General features: G+C 39.3%; 1 protein-coding gene across 2 annotated transcripts; it reads left to right on the forward strand.

Annotated features, from left to right (window-relative positions):
• Window positions 1-1,893: 1,893 nt before the first annotated feature.
• otulinb (OTU deubiquitinase with linear linkage specificity b) lies at window positions 1,894-17,840 on the forward strand. Of its 2 annotated transcripts, XR_006084852.1 has the most exons (9): window positions 1,894-2,050; window positions 5,140-5,162; window positions 5,254-5,345; window positions 6,640-6,789; window positions 9,597-9,722; window positions 13,338-13,607; window positions 14,831-15,059; window positions 16,801-16,874; window positions 17,408-17,840. XR_006084852.1 is itself a non-coding variant. In XM_007901705.2 (7 exons), exons 1-7 carry the CDS (start codon window positions 1,920-1,922, stop codon window positions 15,002-15,004), a joined length of 966 nt encoding a protein of 321 aa, XP_007899896.1. In that variant the 5' UTR covers window positions 1,894-1,919; the 3' UTR covers window positions 15,005-16,802. The 2 variants fall into 2 exon arrangements, 1 of the variants encoding a protein (XP_007899896.1); XM_007901705.2 differs by lacking the exon at window positions 17,408-17,840 and having other exon boundaries at window positions 14,831-16,802.
• Window positions 17,841-19,600: the final 1,760 nt, after the last annotated feature.

A 19,600-nucleotide genomic window follows, 5' to 3' on the forward strand; every position in this document is an offset into this window, starting at 1 on the left:
GATTTGAACTGCATGCTATTATGAAAGTTCTTTTTAGATTAATTTGTTCTTAAACTCATGGCTGTTTTTCGGGACATATCTGGCACAAATCCAGACAGTACACTTGATAGTAATTGCCAGCAAAGTTGCTTTGAGAAGTTTTGACATGGTAAGGTGCTGTAAAATGCAAATGCAAAAATGCTATAAAATCATATTTAATCCGTTTTTTTCCTATATTCTTTTATCTGAACTGCTGGAGAAAAAAGGGCTCGGGTGGGAACCAACAGTATTAATGTATATGCCTTTCCAGACCACCTAAATGTGGAGCTTGATTCAATGGATTTCAAAAGAGAGCAACTTTTTTTTTTCTCCTCTCTAGTTACATTTTGGGTGACTTATTTATTCTTTGACCTCCTTCCTGTCATGATCTCTCTGAATGCACTTTCCAATTCAAGACTAAATTTGTGTTTAATTAACATCCTGTGCCCATTTTGAAGAAGTCCTCAGATTGTTCCACTCCTATTTCACATAGAAGTTTGCCAGAAAGAAAAGGCTTTCAGCTCACCTTGTGGACTAGATTTGAGCCTAGGTCTGGGAGATGAAGGACTGAGATCTAAACTAAAAGTAATTCGAATTTTATAATTTATGTTTTTAAACAATGCACAAAAAGTTAGCAAACAAACCCATTGTTTCTTTTAATCCTTTATTTTGCTTTATCAGTTACGAGAGTGGATCATAAAATTCATATTGACTTTGTTTGAGATTTCAATATAAATATCATTTAAAAAAAGCCTACGAAGGGGGTATTTGATGTATGATTCAAATCTTTCTGAATAAGAAAAATCGCACTATAAAATATTTCACATTTTTGTGCAATTATAAAATTCAAATACATTAATTTCACATTATGTGATGCTGGCTTTCAGCCAAATCCCATGTTTCATTTGAAACCTTGCATCAAGATTTTAATTTGTCACTGATCCTTTTTGCACCAATCCACATCCATGTGTTCAGAGTGGAGTTTAGGTGGTCTGTGTCTTAAACATCCTGCATATAAATACTAGAAAGTTGTGACTTTATTTTATGCATTTTTTTAGATTCGGCAAAAAGCTATTGACCAATGACTAGGAGAGAAACCTAAGGCTGCTTGACCAATATTCTCTTTGACTGCAAATTGGGGCTACTTCGGAGAGCCACTGTTACTTATTAATGGGGTCTGGCACTACCCCTTGTTCTGAAAATCTGTGGCCTGGAACGCTTTTCTCAGGCAACTGAAGGAAAGTCTTCTGATCCAATGAAGCTTCACGGAACAGAATATTTTAGACATTATTTGAAATGATTGACATGTAATGGATGTTTGTCTAATTAATCAAACTAAGCACAATGTTCAGCTCCTTGTTCAGTCAATAGGTGGAATATGAGTTAGCAGGGATGTGGTAGATCTGTGATAATAATAATAATCTTTGCATTTGATATAGTGCTTTTCATGTCTTCTCGACATCTCAAAGCGCTTCACAGAATATGCTGTAAAGTGAATTGACCGTATATTTGTGGGCGAAACGCGGCAGCCAATTCCGCACAGCAGTGTCCCACAAACAGTTGTGGATTGAAAATAACCAATTTATTATTGTTTTTGTTTTTTGGAGGGATTATTATTAGGCGTGTGGAGTAAGGAAACTTGCCCAAGGTTTCGCCCTGCCTGGAATTGAACCCAGGTGTCTCACTTGCGAGGCGAGTGCTCTAACCACTGAGCTACAAGATTCCACATTAGATTAGATCCTAATTCGGTGCACTGTTGCTGCAAGTTAATAGTTATAAATTCTTGAAATAGCAGCAAACTTACTGCTAAAGCTTTTGTTCTGTCTGTGTGGGGGGAAAAAAACGTTTCTAAATTTAGCTATTTTCTCTTTACAGAAGAAAAAGCCCAATCTGTGAGACAAATGGTCTCCTGGATCATAAGATATGCCTGGAAAAAACTGCAGAATCCAGTCGTGGTTGGCCTAGCAGCATTATTGGCGAGCTCCTGGTTTATCAGGACGCCTTACAATTGGGTAGGACATCTTCTAAAATGGTGAGTATATATCATCACTGACTGTTGCAATCCATGTGATTGCAGGAGGTCCCGGGACAGTGAGAGGGAGCCCCTGCCATCCTGAATACCCATTGAAATGGCCTCCCTGCCAACCTAACCTTGTTGGGTTTGTGGAGGGGTGGGGGGCACGTGATGTATGGACACCTCGTTGTAGTCAATCCATAGCCACTCCGGGTCCACACTGGCTGTTCGCCAGCCAATAGCTGCACCGCCTGGGAGGGACATCTGCCCACTAGATCTGGTTGCCTGACCCCCGGAATTGAGCTTTGCGTGGGAGGCCCCCGTGAGGCAAATGCCAGCCCTGGTGTATATTGAAGGTCAATGTTATGGAGATAGAAAAAGTAATGAGGCTTTCTGCAAAAATTAACAATTGGTTGGTGAATCCATTGCTGGATTCTGTTCAACTCAACCAAGAGCTGATCAGGAAAGAGCAATGTAAATGGAGCCTCAGGTCAGACTGAGGCAAGTTGTATTTGCCCCCAATTTTTTTTTCTCTCACCAATCACCCATTAATATTGGTTGGGGGGGAAAAAAGTTTCAATGAGGGTTTCAGCACCAATGAGTGTGAGATAGACAGAAGCTAGTGCTGGGCGAAGATGCAGAAAAGTTGTCTACATTCCTGTGTAAAGGTATATTTACGGGCAGGGGCGAACTGGCTATGTGGGAAATAGGAACATTTCCCAAGTGCCCTCGTGAATAGTTCCTGATATTTACCCACTCTAGAGTCCGACATCTGGGTGAATGACAGATCGGCCCAACCGATCCTTACCCAGAGACCACCCTCTCTGATGAGTGACGGCTACGACAGCTAATCATCACCTGGATCTTGCCCTCCTGTTTAACACCTGACAAAGTTTTTAAACACGTGGAGCTTTTATGCTGAAATTCGATCCCCATTTTACCTGAGAATCACATTGAAAGTGAAATTCATAAATTTGTGTGTTCATGTGTTCATGTGAAATTCATGTATTCACTCTTGTAAATACAGTATAATCTTCTGCAGTAATTCTGTGTTTGCACAGTGGTGTACAATGGTTTATTACACCTCAGGCTGATTGCAGAGGTTGACTCTTATTGCGCATGTTGTGGTGATCTGTTTAACTGGATTTGTAATTTCCTCAAAAAATGTAAATGGTGGAGCATAATAAATAGAGGCTTTACTATTGTTGTCTTTACTACACATGGATTTCCCCCAAGGTTTTATTAAAACAACAATGTTATCACACAATTACCTTTATACAGATAACTGCTATGGCTACAGAATTCCATGTAACCTTTATGCTAACCTTTGAACTTGGCTCCAACACAAGAACTCATCAGAGCTTAGTTGTGTGGTTGATGTGAAGAACACTGGGTTCCTTGCAGGAAATATGTTTCATGTTCCCAAGTGTTGGAAATTTGGAAGGAGCTTTCGCTAAAAGTTTTAAAGGGCTATTGGAGGTGCAAAGAGGGCCTTGAGGTTGAGAAGCAAGGCATAAATAGGTGATCAGTATTTCTTAATAAATCTTGTCGATAATTGCAAAATGCACATCATCTATGATTTTCAAAGAGCTTTGACTGATATGTACTTCAATTGTGATACTGATCTCCGTTTAGCTGGATACTAACTGATAGCATGATTTCTTCCTCTATTGCAAACACTTTTAGCCAGTTTGCTATTGCCACTGGCTCAGTAATTTCATCATGCCTCTTGCAATAAACTATTGTAGCTGAACATTGTGAACCTTTCTTTCCTGTTTCCTATTTATACATGTCATATTAATGCCTGGCACCTCAGTAATTCCCCAATAGGAAGAACAAGTCTTAACATAGTTTTGAGAATTGTGAATAACTTGCTTTCATCTACAAAGCACAAAGTCTTCCTTTGCTGGTGGCATGGCTAAGGACAAAAATGAGTTTGAGGCTGTGTTTGACCACTGCATAGCTCACTGTAACAGTACGAGACTTGTAGAAGGAGAAATTTCACCTGAGTCTAGACTTACTCTATTTGTTTAACTTATCAGCGTACTCAGAATTTGACAATTTCTTGAATATACTCTTAATTTTGAAGCCAGCTTTCTGTAAGTTTATTTTCAGAACTACAAAAGGCTTCAAAATAAACATTAAATTCAACATTTTTACCAAATTCTGCATGCTTTGAAATTGTACAATGCAATTTGTACAAGTCTTATAGCTCCTTTCACATCCAGAGGACATTTCAAAACGCTTGAGATAGTTGGATGGCTAGTTGGGTGCCTGAGGGGCGTGGGAACCAAAGGGGAAAGATGACCGAAAGTGCGGTCAAAGAGGGAAGCAAGAGGGAAACCAGGATTCTATTTATAGAATGAATGAATCATCAAAATTTACAGTGCAGAAGAAAGCCATTCAGCCCATTGAGTCTGCAGTAAGTCTCAGAGCCAGGTGTTCATTCAAACCCACTGCCCCACCCTAACCACATACCCTTTCAAGACTTTTTTTCTTTTATGTATCTATCTTCTTCCCTCTTGAAACCCACAATGAACTCTGTCTGTGCCAACTTACTTGGCAGGGTTCTCCACGTCCCAACAACTCTCTTGTGACTATCATATCTATGTCCTCTTGTCATTCTAGTAGGGTCGCTCTTAACCTTTTCTGTCCTCGTGAAAATGCAACCAGCTTCTATCTCTTTTCATAGCTATTACTTGGTATAATTCTTGTAAATCTCCTCTGCATTTCCCTCCAAAGCTTAACATTGTTTTTGTTGACATTGAAATGAGGTGCCTCAAGTTGAATGCATTACCGCAGTTGCGGCTTAACCAATAATTTGTACAAATTTAACATTATTCCCTTTCTTTTTCTACTCCATGCGTCTCTGTATTAAACCCTGTCTCCAAGAAAAGGCACGATCGGAGACTCTACTACCTGTATCTCTGTTTTCCTTCAACATCTCATTCCTGATGTATCCCATCAGTGCCCTCTAGGCCCAGGTAGAATTTCTCACCATTGGTTACTATAGCATTAATTAGGATTGATCAGAAATAACTATGCTTTGTAATTGCCAAATAGTAAACTGTACAGTTTGTAACATACTTTTTTTTCTGCAATTACAGGTCATTTAGGATTTCAGAAAAAGGTATTATCTGAATTATTTATGTTTGACTTTGTGGTGTATGTGTTCAAATTGATCAGTGGAGTAATATTTCCGTGTGTTTATTTTGGTTCAGAAAATAAAGCTGTAGGGCCATTAATTGACCTTTTAGAATATGGAAAGCGAGAATGGAGAGGAGAAACCAAGGAGGCTGAGAAGATGAGACAGGTAACAAATATTTATGTTTTGGTAATATGTGAAATTGAAAAATGGACTCCTATACTCTTTATAATTCATAGCAATTTTAATTAAATGTACAGCAAGGAAGACTGTTTGGCCCCTCATGTGGAGTCCTGTAGCTCAGTGGTTAGAGCACTCGCTTTGCAAGCGAGAGACCTGAGTTCAATTCCAGGCAGGTCAGGGCGAAACCTTGGGCAAGTTTCCTTACTCCACACGCCTAATAATAATCCCTCCAAAAAAACAAAGCAATAATAAATTGGTCATTTTCAATCTACGACTGTTTGTGGGACACTGCTGTGCGCAATTGGCTGCCGCGTTCGCCCACAAATATACAGTCAATTCACTTTACAGTATATCCTGTGAAGCACTTTGGGACGTCTAGAAGACGTGAAAAGCGCTTTATCAAATGCAAGGATTATTATTATTATTATGCTGGCAATCCATTCAGGAAAGAAAGAGCAATCCATTCAGGCATTGTGCCTGCCTTTTCACCAAACCTCTGCAAATCTCTCCTTTTTAGGGTATCTATTCTAGTTCTTTCTTGAAAGTTAATATGCTTCTTAGAGAGACTGTGGTCATTGAGACACACCAAGTCATCACAGAGTCTTTGGTAAAAGAGAAAGTGTGCCATCCTATGTTAATTGTAACCTGTAAAACTGGAGACAGCGCTTATGTATGTAAACCAGAGACAAACTGTTTCACAGCTTGTGACATGCTGGAAGACTCTGACCACAGAAAGACTGGTAAAAAAAATGTTTCACTTCAATTTTTGGAAGGGGAAATATTCTGGTAAATTCCCCCTGGTTCAGTCTTTCGATCTTATTTTTGTTGTGTGTCTGGCACGGTCCAATGCGTGGAGCCAAGTGATCTTCTCACACGCCAGATCCCCAGAAACTGGTAACTAAGAGATGACCGAAACTAGTAAGATGTGATATCCCCGTCCCCTTTACCTCTACCCTTGTATGTGAATATTGATGAGACACCTCCACGGAAAGAAAAAAAAATATTATATTTGTTATCAGCAATGCATGGCCATTATATCTTTCCTGCCACTGCTATAACATGTAGATGATAGGACTATGCTCTTTGTGGAAAGAAAAAAGAAATACTCAGGTGTAGTAGACTTTAATGTTTGCAATTTGAATGTTAATGTATTGGGTTATTCTTAATAATAACACCTGTGTTAGTGAATCACGTCCTGCCGTTGAAGAAGTGGGGATGAAGTTATTCATGAGTTGTAAATTATCAAGGATGTAAGGTGTGAACCACTCCTGTATTCCAGGCTTACAAAGCAGTTTACATGGACCATCACTTTAAACACATAAGAAGAATCCGTGGAGATAACTATTGTGCACTGAGAGCAACTTTATTTCAGATACTGAGCCAAGGCATTCCTTTCCCAACATGGATGAAAGAGCAGGATATAGCCAAGGTAACTTAACTTGCTGTTTGTAATTAGAGCATGGACCAAGATGGTCTTCTATTCAAAAATTACTGAGCTGACTTTTCAACTTTGGTAATAATCACTTTTTATTTAGTTTATTGCTAGACATTTCTGTTTAAAATGGTTGGAAGAAATCTGCCTGATCTTTTATTGTTTTGATTGGTGTTTGTCAGTCTATGGCTGTTTGATTTCACGCAAGGTACAAAGGCATTTTGCACCTAGCAATGAGGAAGCAGTATTAATATGACCTTGTCTATTTAATGCAACAACAACACATTATGTTTGTAAAGCAAGACATTTTTAGGAAAAGTAGTGGGAAGCAAACATCAATTCCTCAATTGCAGGGTATTATTTACCAACACAATTGTTATTTCAATTAAGAGAGGCATTGACTGAGTTTTATTTTAAGCTTGCACTAATTCTCTTCCCTCCTCTCCTGAAGGTATTTGTCTAACTTTTCAGTTCTACTGGGATATTTGAGAACAGCCTATTCCTTCACCTTCTGGGTTTCTCGATGACAAATTTATCTGTCTTTTGGTGCAATAAAAATCCTAGTCCTGAGTTTAAAAACAATTTTTGCTCTAAACTATGTGTCTATTTCAAGGTTGAGTTCAAGATCCTCATCCTCACATTTAAATCCCGCTATGCGCCACCCTACCTCTGCACCCTTTTCAAAATGTACTGACCTAGCCGCTTCCTTCACTCAGAGGAAACTGCCTGCTTCATGTCTCCCGCCCTACCTGGCCCACCATTCATAGTCGGACATTCTGCACAAGCAACAATCCTGATTGATGCCAGGCTGCCCCCACTCTCTGGAACTCCATCCTGGAATGAGTCCCTTCAACTCGCTCTCTCCTTCACCCCTTTCAAAGTGCACCACAAGACCTACCTCTTTGAATGCACTTCTAGTCACATTTCCCCTCTCCACCCATCTTGTTCCCACGCTCAGCTTGGGTGAGCCACGGTCGTTAAGCACCTTGGGACGTCCGCCTGATGTGAAAGGTGCTATATAAATTTTAATTTTTATTGTACTGTTAATGTCAAATGGTAAGCTGTAAGAAAGGATTTGTTATTCTAACTGTTATCTGAATATCTGCCTGAGAAATGGAGCTTAATTACACTTATTGCTATTTCCTCTCACAGAATAGACCACAGCAAAGTTGTGGAGGTTACCTTGTGGTGTGACATTAGTCGCACGCAATTAGTAATTCTTTCATTTGTTTTTAAATAATTATTTTGGAAATTTCATTGTATTTTCACATCTAAATATAAGGCATCTTTCAATTTTAATAGTTGAAACAAATTCTGCTTAGTATGTAGATGTCTGGTAATGTGACAATAGGCAGGATGCTTTGCTCAAAAAGGCTATTGTACTGCATTTTATTGAAAGTACTTGTCAATCAAATAACCCAGTGAGGTATTGTATTATACCTGGGCCCCATGAAGTCAGGTACAGGGAGGATAAAATATCCATTGGTGTGCAGCAATACTGCCCATTATATCAAGTTTAGGAGTTGTTGTTGGTAAGCTTGGTACATGGCATTGGACTTTAACCTTTTGAACATCAAGGGCAGCTGGACATGACAGGCTGTCCTGTATAGATCCTATAGACCACACTGAAGGCAAATGCCTATCGAATTCCTGACAGAGAAATTTTCATGAGTAAAGTGGCATACATATAAGGAACTTTCAGTGTAGTGTGAATGCTGTGGAGTCCTGTAGCTCAGTGGTTAGAGCACTCGCTTTGCAAGCGAGAGACCTGAGTTCAATTCCAGGCAGGGCGAAACCTTGGGCAAGTTTCCTTACTCCACACGCCTAGTAATAATCCTCCAAAAAACAAAAACAATAATAAATTGGTCAATTTCAATCTACGACTGTTTGTGGGACATTGCTGTGCGCAATTGGCTGCCGCGTTCGCCCACAAATATACAGTCAATTCACTTTACAGTATATTCTGTGAAGCGCTTTGGGACGTCCTCCCGACGTGAAAAGCGCTATATCAAATGCAAGGATTATTATTATTATTATTATAATGCTCTGACACATGCAGAAACCCATCAGCATGCTCAGGTCACCTGGCTGACCGAACAGAAAAAAAAATACCAAATTTAATCTTCAACGGGTTTAAGCTCACTGCCGTGGGATGGATCTTTAGCATTCACTAGGGCAAGTGGGTGTGACCTTTTATTTGAAAGACAGCCATTCCAGCAGTGTGATATTTCCAGAAGCCCTACACTGAGATTATTATAAATGTAACAGGGATTTGAAATCCTATTGGTTTAGTTCAGAGATAAAACTCTTTGACAAAATTTTGCTTCTGGCTGCTAAAGTGATTTGGGTTAATTCTAGTATTTGCGTTTTACCCATGTTACAGATATGATACCACAAAGTCATGTATGTGCAATGCCTCCACATTTTAATAATAATTCTTGCCTTTGATATAGGTCTTATAATCTCAAGATGTTAAAGCACTTCACAGGTACTTGCTGTTGAATATAGTGACAGTATAATTTAAGACAAACAGAATTGCCAATTTTGCACACAACAATATCCCACAAACAGCAACATAGTGAACAACCATTTTTTCTGGAGGCTTATTGGTCAGAATATCAAGATAAATTACCTTCCTTATTGAAAGTGGGATCTGTTTTGCTTTGAAGCAATTGAGTTCTCGTCCAGTGATTTACTACTTTTGTTTGAATACATTGAAGCAATGTTTGAAATACAATAACGGATCTGAAGGTGATAAGAAAACAATAAGTGTTCAGTGTTTGTCGTTTAAAATCTCTTTCTAGTTTCCCGAAAAGGTATATTCACAAGGCTGCAACTGGGTACAGCAATACAGTTTTGGACCTGAGAAATACACTGGCGAAAATGTATTTGGAAAACTACGCAAAAACCTGGAAACCTTAAAAGTACAGGTATGTTTCTGTGGGAATGGCCATTCATCATCATCATTATCAAACCAATCTCTAAAAGCTCTGTGCCTGTTGTGTAAGAGAAATAGAATAATAATCCTTGCATTTGATATAGCGCTTTACATGTCTGCTAGATGTCTCAAAGTGCTTCACAGCATAAACAGTAAAGTGAATTGACTATTTGTGGGCAAAACTCGGCAGCCAAGTGCGCACAGCAGAATGTACCATATTTTCTCCATCTTGGCTGAGCATTACACTTTACTACTTCAAATCAATTAGTGTACAATTAGTGCAGGATATAGATCATTCCTTCCCTGCTCCATTCTCCAGATGGCAATGTTACCAATCTGGGCCATTAAAACAAGATGGGATCATGGCATCTAATTTATTCATTCACGAAAGGGTGGGTGGGATGTGTGCATTTTAGCCACTAGATCAGGCTGAGAGGTCAGATTTGAGGTCACAGATTTTATAAAAGCATTATAATAATATTACTTGCATTTGATCTTAACACCTTCTCACGTCGTTGATTTATTTATGCCACAAATAGCCCAAAAGAACAACAACTTGCATTTATATAGCGTCCTTCACATAGGCCGGCGTCTCAGAGTGTTCGGAACTAAGAACTGATTGGCCACGATAATGGTAGAGACTTCTCTTTTCAAGTAGTTCCATAGGATCTTTAAAGTCTACCTGAATAAGCAGATCAGACCTTGGTTTAACATGTCAACCAAAGGACAGGACCTTCAACAATGCACTCGCCCAACACTGGCGTAGAGTGTCAGCCGAGACTGTGACTTCAAAGTCCCTAATGTGGGAATTGAACCCACAACCTTCTGAATCAGAGGTGAGAGTTCTATAAACTGAGCCAGGCTGACACTCTGCTTCCCTTTTCCACTCCCAGGTAGCTTTTGGAAATCATTGATCCCAGTTTGACCTGAAACTGATCGAGCAAGCTGATGCTGGAACTTCTCTTTTGTGATTATCACTTTGGAGTCTATGGTCTCCACCTTTTTAAATTAAATCAAGAAAAAGTAGTCAAGTTTGTAATTGGAGCTAAAAACTCTGTCTTCACAAAAGAAGTGGATGCACCAAATGCTGCAGTATCGGAGGAGAGGGTAGAGGAAATGGATAGGATAAGTATATAAACAGAGAGGAAGTACTGAAAAGGTTGACTGGGCTGAAGGTAGATAAATCGTCCGGACGGGATGCAGCCAAGGTTACTATGGGAGGCACGGGTACAAATAGCGGAGGCTTTGGCTACAATTTTTCAATCTTCCTTGGACACAGGGGCGGTGCCAGAGGACTGGAGAGTGGCCAATGTTACTCCCCTGTACAAAAAGGGACAGAAGGACAAACCTGGGAAATACAGGCCAGTCAGCCTAACATCAGTAGTGGGGAAACTCCTTGAGACTATAATCCGGGACAGAATAAATCTTCACTTAGCAGAATATGGGTAATTAGGGACAGCCAGCACGGATTTGTTAAAGGCAAATCTTGTCTAACAAATCTAATAGAATTTTTCGATGAGGTAACGGCGAGGGAGGATGAAGGTAGTGCAGTTGATGTAGTTTATATGGACTTTCAAAGGTATTTGACAAAGTGCCACATGAAAGACTTGTAAGGAAGATAGAAGCCCATGGTATAAAAGGGACAGTGGCAGCATGGATCCAGAACTCGCTGGGAGACAGAAAGCAGAGAGTTGTGGTGAAAGGCTGCTTTTCTGACTGGAGGGAAGTGTACAGTGGCGTTCCCCCAGGGATCGGTATTAGGACCACTGCTCTTCTTAATATATATAAATGATCTGGACTTGGGTATAGCAAGTACCATTTCCAAGTTTGCGGACGACACAAAGTTAGGTAGGGTGGTAAACAGTGAGAAGGATAGTAGCCAACTGCAGGAAGTCATAGACAGAATGGTAAAATGGGCAGACATATGGCAGATGAATTTCAATTTGGAGAAATGTGAGGTAATGCATTTTAATAGAAAGAATGAGGTGAGGCAACATAGGCCGGTAATACAATCTTAAAGGGGGTAAAAGAACAGAGAGACCTGGGGGTTGAGGTAAATGAATCCTTGAAGGTGGCAGGACAGGTAGATAAAGCTGTAAAAAGGGCATATGGGATACTAGGCTTTATAAATAGGGGCATAGAGTACAAGAGTCAGGAGGTTATGATTAACCTATATAAAACACTGGTTAGGCCTCAGTTAGAATATTGTGCCAAGTTCTGGGCACCACATTATAGGAAGGATGTTAAAGCATTGGAAAGGGTGTAGAAGAGATTTACAAGAATGGTACCAGGAATGAGGGACCTTGATTATGAGGAAAGGCTCGAGAGGCCGGGATTATTCTCATTGGAGCAGAGAAGGTTACGAGGAGACCTAATAAAGGTCTTCAAAACCATGAGGGGATTTGATAGGTTAGAAAGGTAAAAACTGTTTCCACTGATGGGTGTGTCAGTGAATCAAGGTCACAGATTCAAAATGGTACCTAAAAGAAGAAGAGGGGAGGTGAGAAGAAATGTTTTCACGCAGCGAGTTGTTCGAATCTGGAATGCATTGCCTGAAAGGGTGGTCGAGGCCGATTCGATAACTACTTTTAAAAATGCGGTGGATGGGTATTTGAAGAGGATGGGTCTGCAGGGTTATGGGGAAAGGGCTGGGGAGTGAGATTGACGTTATATTTGGTCTTTTCAAAGAGCACAGACTCGATGGGTCGAAAGGCCTCTTTTTGTGCTGAAAAAAACCCAACCTAGAAACAGCTTAACTCTTTACATTCTGTTGTGCAATCAACTTACAGGCAGCAATTTACAATAACCTGCATTTACATTGTGCCATTTTTAGTGCTGGCAGTGAGCATTGGAAACCAGATTTATCAATCTTCTGGTTAACAATAAGTCCACAGTAGATCTGCAAAATAAGTTAATACAGGTTTAACTAGGGGCTGTTTTAAGAGTGTTGCCCTGTATTTTTCCAGCCCCAAATTCTTCCCATGTCCTTTATAGACACTGATATACTGTGTAGTTTCAAGCTCTGTCACTCGTACATGCTCCAAGACACTGCCCCCATTGTAAAGGGCATTATGTAAATGGACATTGTTATTGGTATTTCTGACCTCAAACAGATGGCTTTTCCAATTATGACTTTCACAATGACCCAGTGTATCAGATGAACTGTGAAAAAACGCCTTAAGCATAAATTCTCATTGCCCTTGCCTGCCTGCTCCATGCATGGAACAACTGTTCCCAAGTGGATCTGCCACATCCACAGGCTAAACAGATTGCCCATTAGATTATTATGGCTTTACTATCCTCTTTTCATAATTTTATTTGCATTATTCTCTATGGGGGTAAACAATGTGACATTTCATAAATTTGAAGTTCCGGTTAAGAAATGTAGCATTTTTTTCAACCTTGCCTCTTTAGAAAACACCAGCTGCAAAGTCATATCTTGTACAGTGACTGCCAATGTCAGTACTCCAAGCAAGTGTTCTTTATAACCAGCTGATTGTGTTTATAATGCTGTCTTAATCTAAGCAGGTAGTTAATATGTGGTCTGTAGATCAAAGATTAAACTAATTTGTTGCTGCCAATTAACAACCCATTTGTTTTATTTTAGTGGATCACCATTTCTGCAATTAAAGACCAGGAGAAAAGGGTGGAAATGTGTATCAATCTATTCAATGATCAGAAGAAGGAATATATGATGTTTGAAGCCATGAAATTCCTCATGTTATATGCTGTTGTGGGGCTTTTTGAGGAGCTAAAAGACGACCAAGACGTTCCCAACTTTTGTTCATTTTTCTTTGCTCGTGATACCTCATTTGATCCCTTAAGCTTCATGTTGAACCACTTGAACTATGTGGGTGACACTGGTGGACTAGAGCAGGTGAGAAGTAGTTAGAGAACTCTGGATAAAATGCTTCAAATTTTTGTGGGAGGGGGTTCTCTCTCTCTCTCTCTCCCTCCCTCTCTCTGAGGCCTGGCCCCTACTCTAGTAAGTGGTTACTGTGGCTACCCCACAGCCATTACAAATAATGGCATTTCTGCAAAAAATTAGAATTTGGTCACTCAATCCACGACTATTTGTGAGACACTGCTGTACGGAATTGGCTGACAAGTTTCGCGCACAAAATATACAGTCAACACTTCAGTATATTCTGTGAAGTACTTTGAGATGTCTCGAAGACATGATAAGGCACTATCAACTGCAAGGTTTATTTTTATCATTATTATTAATCACACTCAGCTTCTCTCCCTCCAACATGTGCAAAATGTCGTGAAGACCAGAAAAAATTCTTACATAGTTATATTTTTGCACCGCAAGTTTGAAAACCCTGGATTTAGAAGGATTCAACAATGTGAACTAATTGTACCGTATTAAGGGTGGAAAAAACGAGTTCCATAGTCTTTAACATTTGCATTATTAGGTTTTAGAAATCAGCTGGCATTTATTTGCACATACGAATACATTTTTCGTGGGGAGGTATATTTTTTAGTATTGTATTCCGTCCCGTTGCTATATGCACACAAAACACCAATTGTTTCTTACAAATTTAGCATTCTGAATTGCAGCAGCTGCATAATATATTCAGAGTGAACTGCGTAAAATAGAGGTTGTTAGCTACTTGACCTCAGGATTTAATTTTAAAATCTGGTTATTTTTTAAAGCATCTTAGTCAAGCTGAAGAACCTGATAGAGCGAGTTTCCAGCCTGCTGCTGCTGTTCAGTGAAATGGGTTTCCTCTTTTAGAGCAGATATTTCATGAAAGGGACTTTCTCAGAAAGTCGTTAGAAACTAGAAGTTTGTTTTAAAATATTTGAAGCCTTGTACTTCTGTAGACTATTGATGGTGATATTAATGTTACTCATATAATGTATGCTCCAGAGAGAATTTTTCTTATGTCTGGAATTGAATTTTAGTTGTTTCAGTAAATATGTTAGCGATTTTCGTTTATATAAAAAAAGACATCTTTAAAAATCGTCATATGAAAAAAATGGCGTGCAACAATGATTTAGATTATTGGGTAGAAATATCTTGACTGTATTTTAAAATAAAGTATTTTGCCTGAATTTTGTTGGAATCATGATTTCTGTTTTCTGATCTTTCAGCTTGAAATGTTCCTTCTCGGATTCACGCTTGATTTGAAGATCTCTGCCTTCAGACTGTACAAGTATGGCACTGAAGAATTTCATCCGTGTTATCCTGAGGATCATTGTAGGAACTGGCCTGAGATTTGCATTATAACCGAGGATGACAGGCATTACAATGTGCCTATTGCATAAAGCTGATCTAGCTATATAGAAAACTATGATTACGAGGAAGCATTTTGTCTATACTGTAAATATCTTTGTTGGGTATTTATAATTGGTTTAGTGCAACTATGCTAATTATTGCAAACAAACTTTGTGACATCAAGTTTTTTTATTACTTTAATTATGCATTCCATTCAACCTTTTTTTAAAAACCTATTTATGTAGTTTGTCAAGATACAAAAATCAGTATAATTATAAAATGTAAGTAAGCAGGCCAGGTTACTTTGGAACTGGAAAATTTCACAACCAACAATCCTGATTCCACAAACACCTGCAAAATCCAGTATTTGTTTGTTCCCAAACAAAAGAAAAAGACCTAAAGACAATAGTAATGAAACTCCTTCTCTCTGACTGATTCTGTGGTACAGAAAGGGATTTTGTGTCAAATTGTCTGCTTGCGTTATTGTAGTCAGGAAACTGAGTCAGGAGGGGCCACAGGGTCTAATCCACTGTTGATAACAGCCCAACTACTCTGGCTTATTGGGTAGACTTAGAGGGGCAGACCATTTACTGGGAGCAGAGATTCTTCCCACTCAGCTTCTATTAACCTGCAAGCCAAAGCCCTAATGGGTGGAGTAGCCTTAGCTGGACAAGCATCTGGAAGCATGTCAGTGTATGCAATTTAACATGTGTTTTATTTAAAGTTAAACTTGTTTTTGGTCAGTCAGACATTAATACTTGCAAACCCATCATCATGTTTAAGAGTATGGTGATGAATTTCTGCGTCTGTCAAACAACACCCACCTGACCCAAACATTTATGCCAGCTACGAATTGAAATTTTCATGCATCTCGGATGGAATGCACACTCTTCTGGAGCGATGCACCCTGCTTACTGCATTTCAGTTAGTAAGAGCCAAGGCTTGGAACTCTTCATTGGTGCACTGCTGGAGCTTAATTAACTTGCCATTGAGAGCAGTATCTGGCAAGCTTCCCACTACTTATCCAGCTAGAAATGCAAACAAGTGGTTTTGGTTTGCAGGGTTAACTGAGCCGAATGGGAATAATCCCTGATCCCAATCTACCTACCCCAATCCTGGCTGGTCTATTATCAGTAGAGCGTTGAAGTACTACAGATCCACCTAAATCAGAAACTAAACTACCGAGACTGTCCGTATCAAGTCAACACTCGGTGACATTCTGTTACAAGCATATTACCTTGGAGCCAGCTCAACCTCGAGTAGACCTTCCTTATTTTTCTTCTGGCCTTGAAAGAGGCTGATATTTTAATTTAAGATGGGCTGAAATTAGGAACGAGTAGACTGAAAAGCATTTCAAAATGGCATTATGCCTTTTATCATGTACGTATCTTTTTCTTTAATATACACATACTGAGCTAGTGGCCTTTAATCTTGAATGTTGCGTGTTTTTATGTACATTTTGACTTCATTTGGTTTAAAGCCCTTTTTGCTTTATGTAGTATTACATTTGAATTGGTTCACACGTTTAGTATTTTAAAACTGTAGATTTTCCTGGTTAAGAATAAAGGTTTTTTTCAATCTATGCAGGTGTACTGGTTCTTTCCTTGCTTGTATCTGAATTTTACAATGTCTCGGTGGAAGAAGGGAGAGTGTTTTCTATTGATCTGTAAATTTGTGTCAGTTTAGCTTAGGTGGTAGCACTCTTATCTCTGGGTCAGAAAGTTGTGGGTTTAGTCCTAAGTTGGGTCTTTAAATTTATGGTCTAGCCTGACAGTTCATGGTAGTTTTGTTGAAAGTGCTAACCTTTTGATGAGATGTTAAATCAAGGTCCTATCTTCCTGTTCAGGTGGAGATTTAAAAAAATGTATTTGAAAAGAGGAAAGGGAGTTTCTGTCAGTGATCTGGACAACATGCCTCCAGGTAAATGGATCATTCACCTTCTAGCTCTTTATGGCACATTGCTGTGTACAAATTAGCTACTTTGTTTACCTACAATAACAGTAATTACTGTTAATAGTACAGTACAATAATATAGCCTGTGACTGTAGCAGGCTTTGAGACATTTTAAGATTAAAGGTGCTTATAAAATATAAAGGCAAGGAATATTTTTAAATCTACAGATCTCTGCTGGTAGGCATATTTATTGGTGAGCTGAAATTATGTCTTAATCCATGTAGTATTGCAGATAGGAATCAGAATCAGTTCTAACTTTTAATAACCACTCTATCTTTAACTGTGTCAAGGAGTGTAGTTTCTAAGAAGTATACAAGTTGATTGCCTTTCCCATTTATCAAATAATGGTTTCTAGAAATCAATGTAGTTTAATTATTCTGGACTTCTGAATGGAGCTCTGACAATTAACTAAAATGTGAAATATGTTAGTTGTTCTATATAGTGCTTTTTGGTGCTATAGCTGCAGATACGTTTTTAATGAATGTCCTTTGCGTTTTCAGTGGGGATGGCACAAACTATGGAGAGCTGCAACCTACACCTAAACCTGCTTATCGATTGACCGAACAATAAAAAGGACAAATGAAGTCCCAGGTCACATGGCATTCATTCTACTTGATCCACAAATCAAACGATGGATTTACCCCAACTGACATAGCTTACACTCTGTAATTCTCTGTACGACTTGTAGCAGTGTGAAGGGCACTATATCAATGCATATTATTGTTGTTTTAGTGTCTCATTTTAAGAGCAACAACGATTTGCATTGTGGGTTCACAACAAATCAACATAGTCTTGAACCCACAACATTTTGACAAAGTTAGAGCTATGTAAAGGAAGCAGGAAATCCAGAAACAATGAGTGGAAGAGCTTCCATTTGTGGCATGACAATGAACCTCTTCAACGCTGAATCCTTGTCCTCATACAGAGTGCTCAAGAAAAGTTGTTAGCACATTAAATGTATTCTCTCAGAATAACTTCAATGTTTCGATTTTGATTTTAACTCCTCCCTCCCATTGAAAATCATGTTCAAACACAAAAGGTAGAAGAGAAAACAAAAACAACAAGGGTTGGAAATGTGAAATGAAGGATAATGCTCAAAACATTAACTGATTAAATGCTGATTGCCCTGAAAATAAGATGCCAGCAATTTTGTATTTAAATTGGAGGAGAACCCCTAGCGCACACTGCAGAAAAAAAGGTGGCTCAGCATTTTGGATCTGGGAAATTTGGAGTGGATTCGGGAGTTTTGAGGTGGGATCAACTGCACAGCACATACCATTGATCTGTAAGGAACAAACACTGGGGTCACCGTGTATCTAAAATACAGCCGTTAAATTGGTTGCAGCATATTCACTTAATTTTTAACTGGCCAGCCGTGAGTCTGACACATGCAGAAACAACAACTTGCATTCATATGTAAATAATAATCCATTCACCCACAAAATACACAGCCACTTCACGATACAGTAAATCCTGTGAGGGGCTTTGAGATGTCCCCCTGACATGAAAGATGCTGTATCAAATGTAAGGATTATTATTGTTACTTTATATAAACCTTTTTACATCTGGAGGGCATCTCAAAGTGCTTACAACTGACTGGGAGTCTGAGCTGGAGTGGTAGGAGGTGAAATGTTGGCTGAAACTACAGTAACAAAGATAGATATTAAGGCAGGTTTTGAGAGTGGGAGGGATGGGATGAGATGAAGGGACTCTAGAGTCCTAAAGAATGGGGACAGAATGGCTTTAGGCTCGCCCATCAATGGTGGGGTGAATTCGGCAGTGCACATGAAGCAGCCTAATATTTGTTGACCCGAAGGAGTGGCCAGGGTAGAAGGGTTGCAGGAGATCTCAGAGGGGTCTGTGTGGGATGGGTGGGGGATGAAAGTGAAAATGATCTTGAATTCGATCAGCTGGTGGATGGGAAGCCAGTGGAACCAAGCAAGAACAGGCGTAATGGGCAGGAGTTAAGGAGTTCAGAGAGCAGAATAATCTGAAATGATCAAGACTAGACGTGGTAAAAGCATGGATGAGAATCAAAGAGTAGTTGACAATATGAAAGGCAGCAGCAGAGAGGTTGAGATTGACAAGAAGGCAAAGGAGCACTGGTCACAGATGGAGAGAATGTTGTTGGTGTTTTAGCCTGGACGTTGGGGGTGGCAGAATCAAATTGATGCAGCTTGTTATTAGGTGAATAAGGTACATCCTGCTGAGTAGAGTGTACACTCCAGTCCAAACAGAGATTTTTCAATGCATATGTGGAGCTCTAAATACAGTAGTTTGGTTTGGATACTTTTAATAATACTTAATTTTGATATAGCAGCTTTCACATTGGGAGGACATCTCAGAGTGCTTCACATGATATATTGTAAAGTGCAGTGTACGTATGTGTGTTATGTGGGTGAATACGGCAGCCATTTTGCACCTAGCAATGTCCCATAAATAACCTTAAGTGAATGGCTAATTTTATATCTGGGGGATGGTTGGCCAGAACATCGGGAAAAACTCCCTCTCTTCTTGAATAGTGCCATGGGATCTTTAATGTTCACCAGAACAGGCAGACAGGCAGGTTGGTGTAACGTCTCAACTGAAGGAGGACACCTCCAACAACCCAAGCCGGGGGATAGGTTTCTTTGCCATCAATCTAAAATAGTCACAAATAGATCAAATAAGGAAGTTAGAAGAATTACTTCACA

The sequence above is a fragment of the Callorhinchus milii genome, unplaced genomic scaffold (assembly GCF_018977255.1).
Source record: "Callorhinchus milii isolate IMCB2004 unplaced genomic scaffold, IMCB_Cmil_1.0 Scaffold2, whole genome shotgun sequence".
In the NCBI taxonomy this organism is placed as follows: Eukaryota; Metazoa; Chordata; class Chondrichthyes; order Chimaeriformes; family Callorhinchidae; genus Callorhinchus; species Callorhinchus milii.

What these genes read in the sequence shown, in the direction of transcription:
- otulinb (XM_007901705.2), top strand. Translation starts at nt 1,920, where the DNA reads ATGGTCTCCTGGATCATAAGATATGCCTGGAAAAAACTGCAGAATCCA. An exon ending in GTAGGACATCTTCTAAAATG is followed by an intron (nt 2,051 to 5,139) that starts GTGAGTATATAT and finishes CTGCAATTACAG; the next exon opens with GTCATTTAGGATTTCAGAAA. An exon ending in TGGAAACCTTAAAAGTACAG is followed by an intron (nt 9,723 to 13,337) that starts GTATGTTTCTGT and finishes GTTTTATTTTAG; the next exon opens with TGGATCACCATTTCTGCAAT.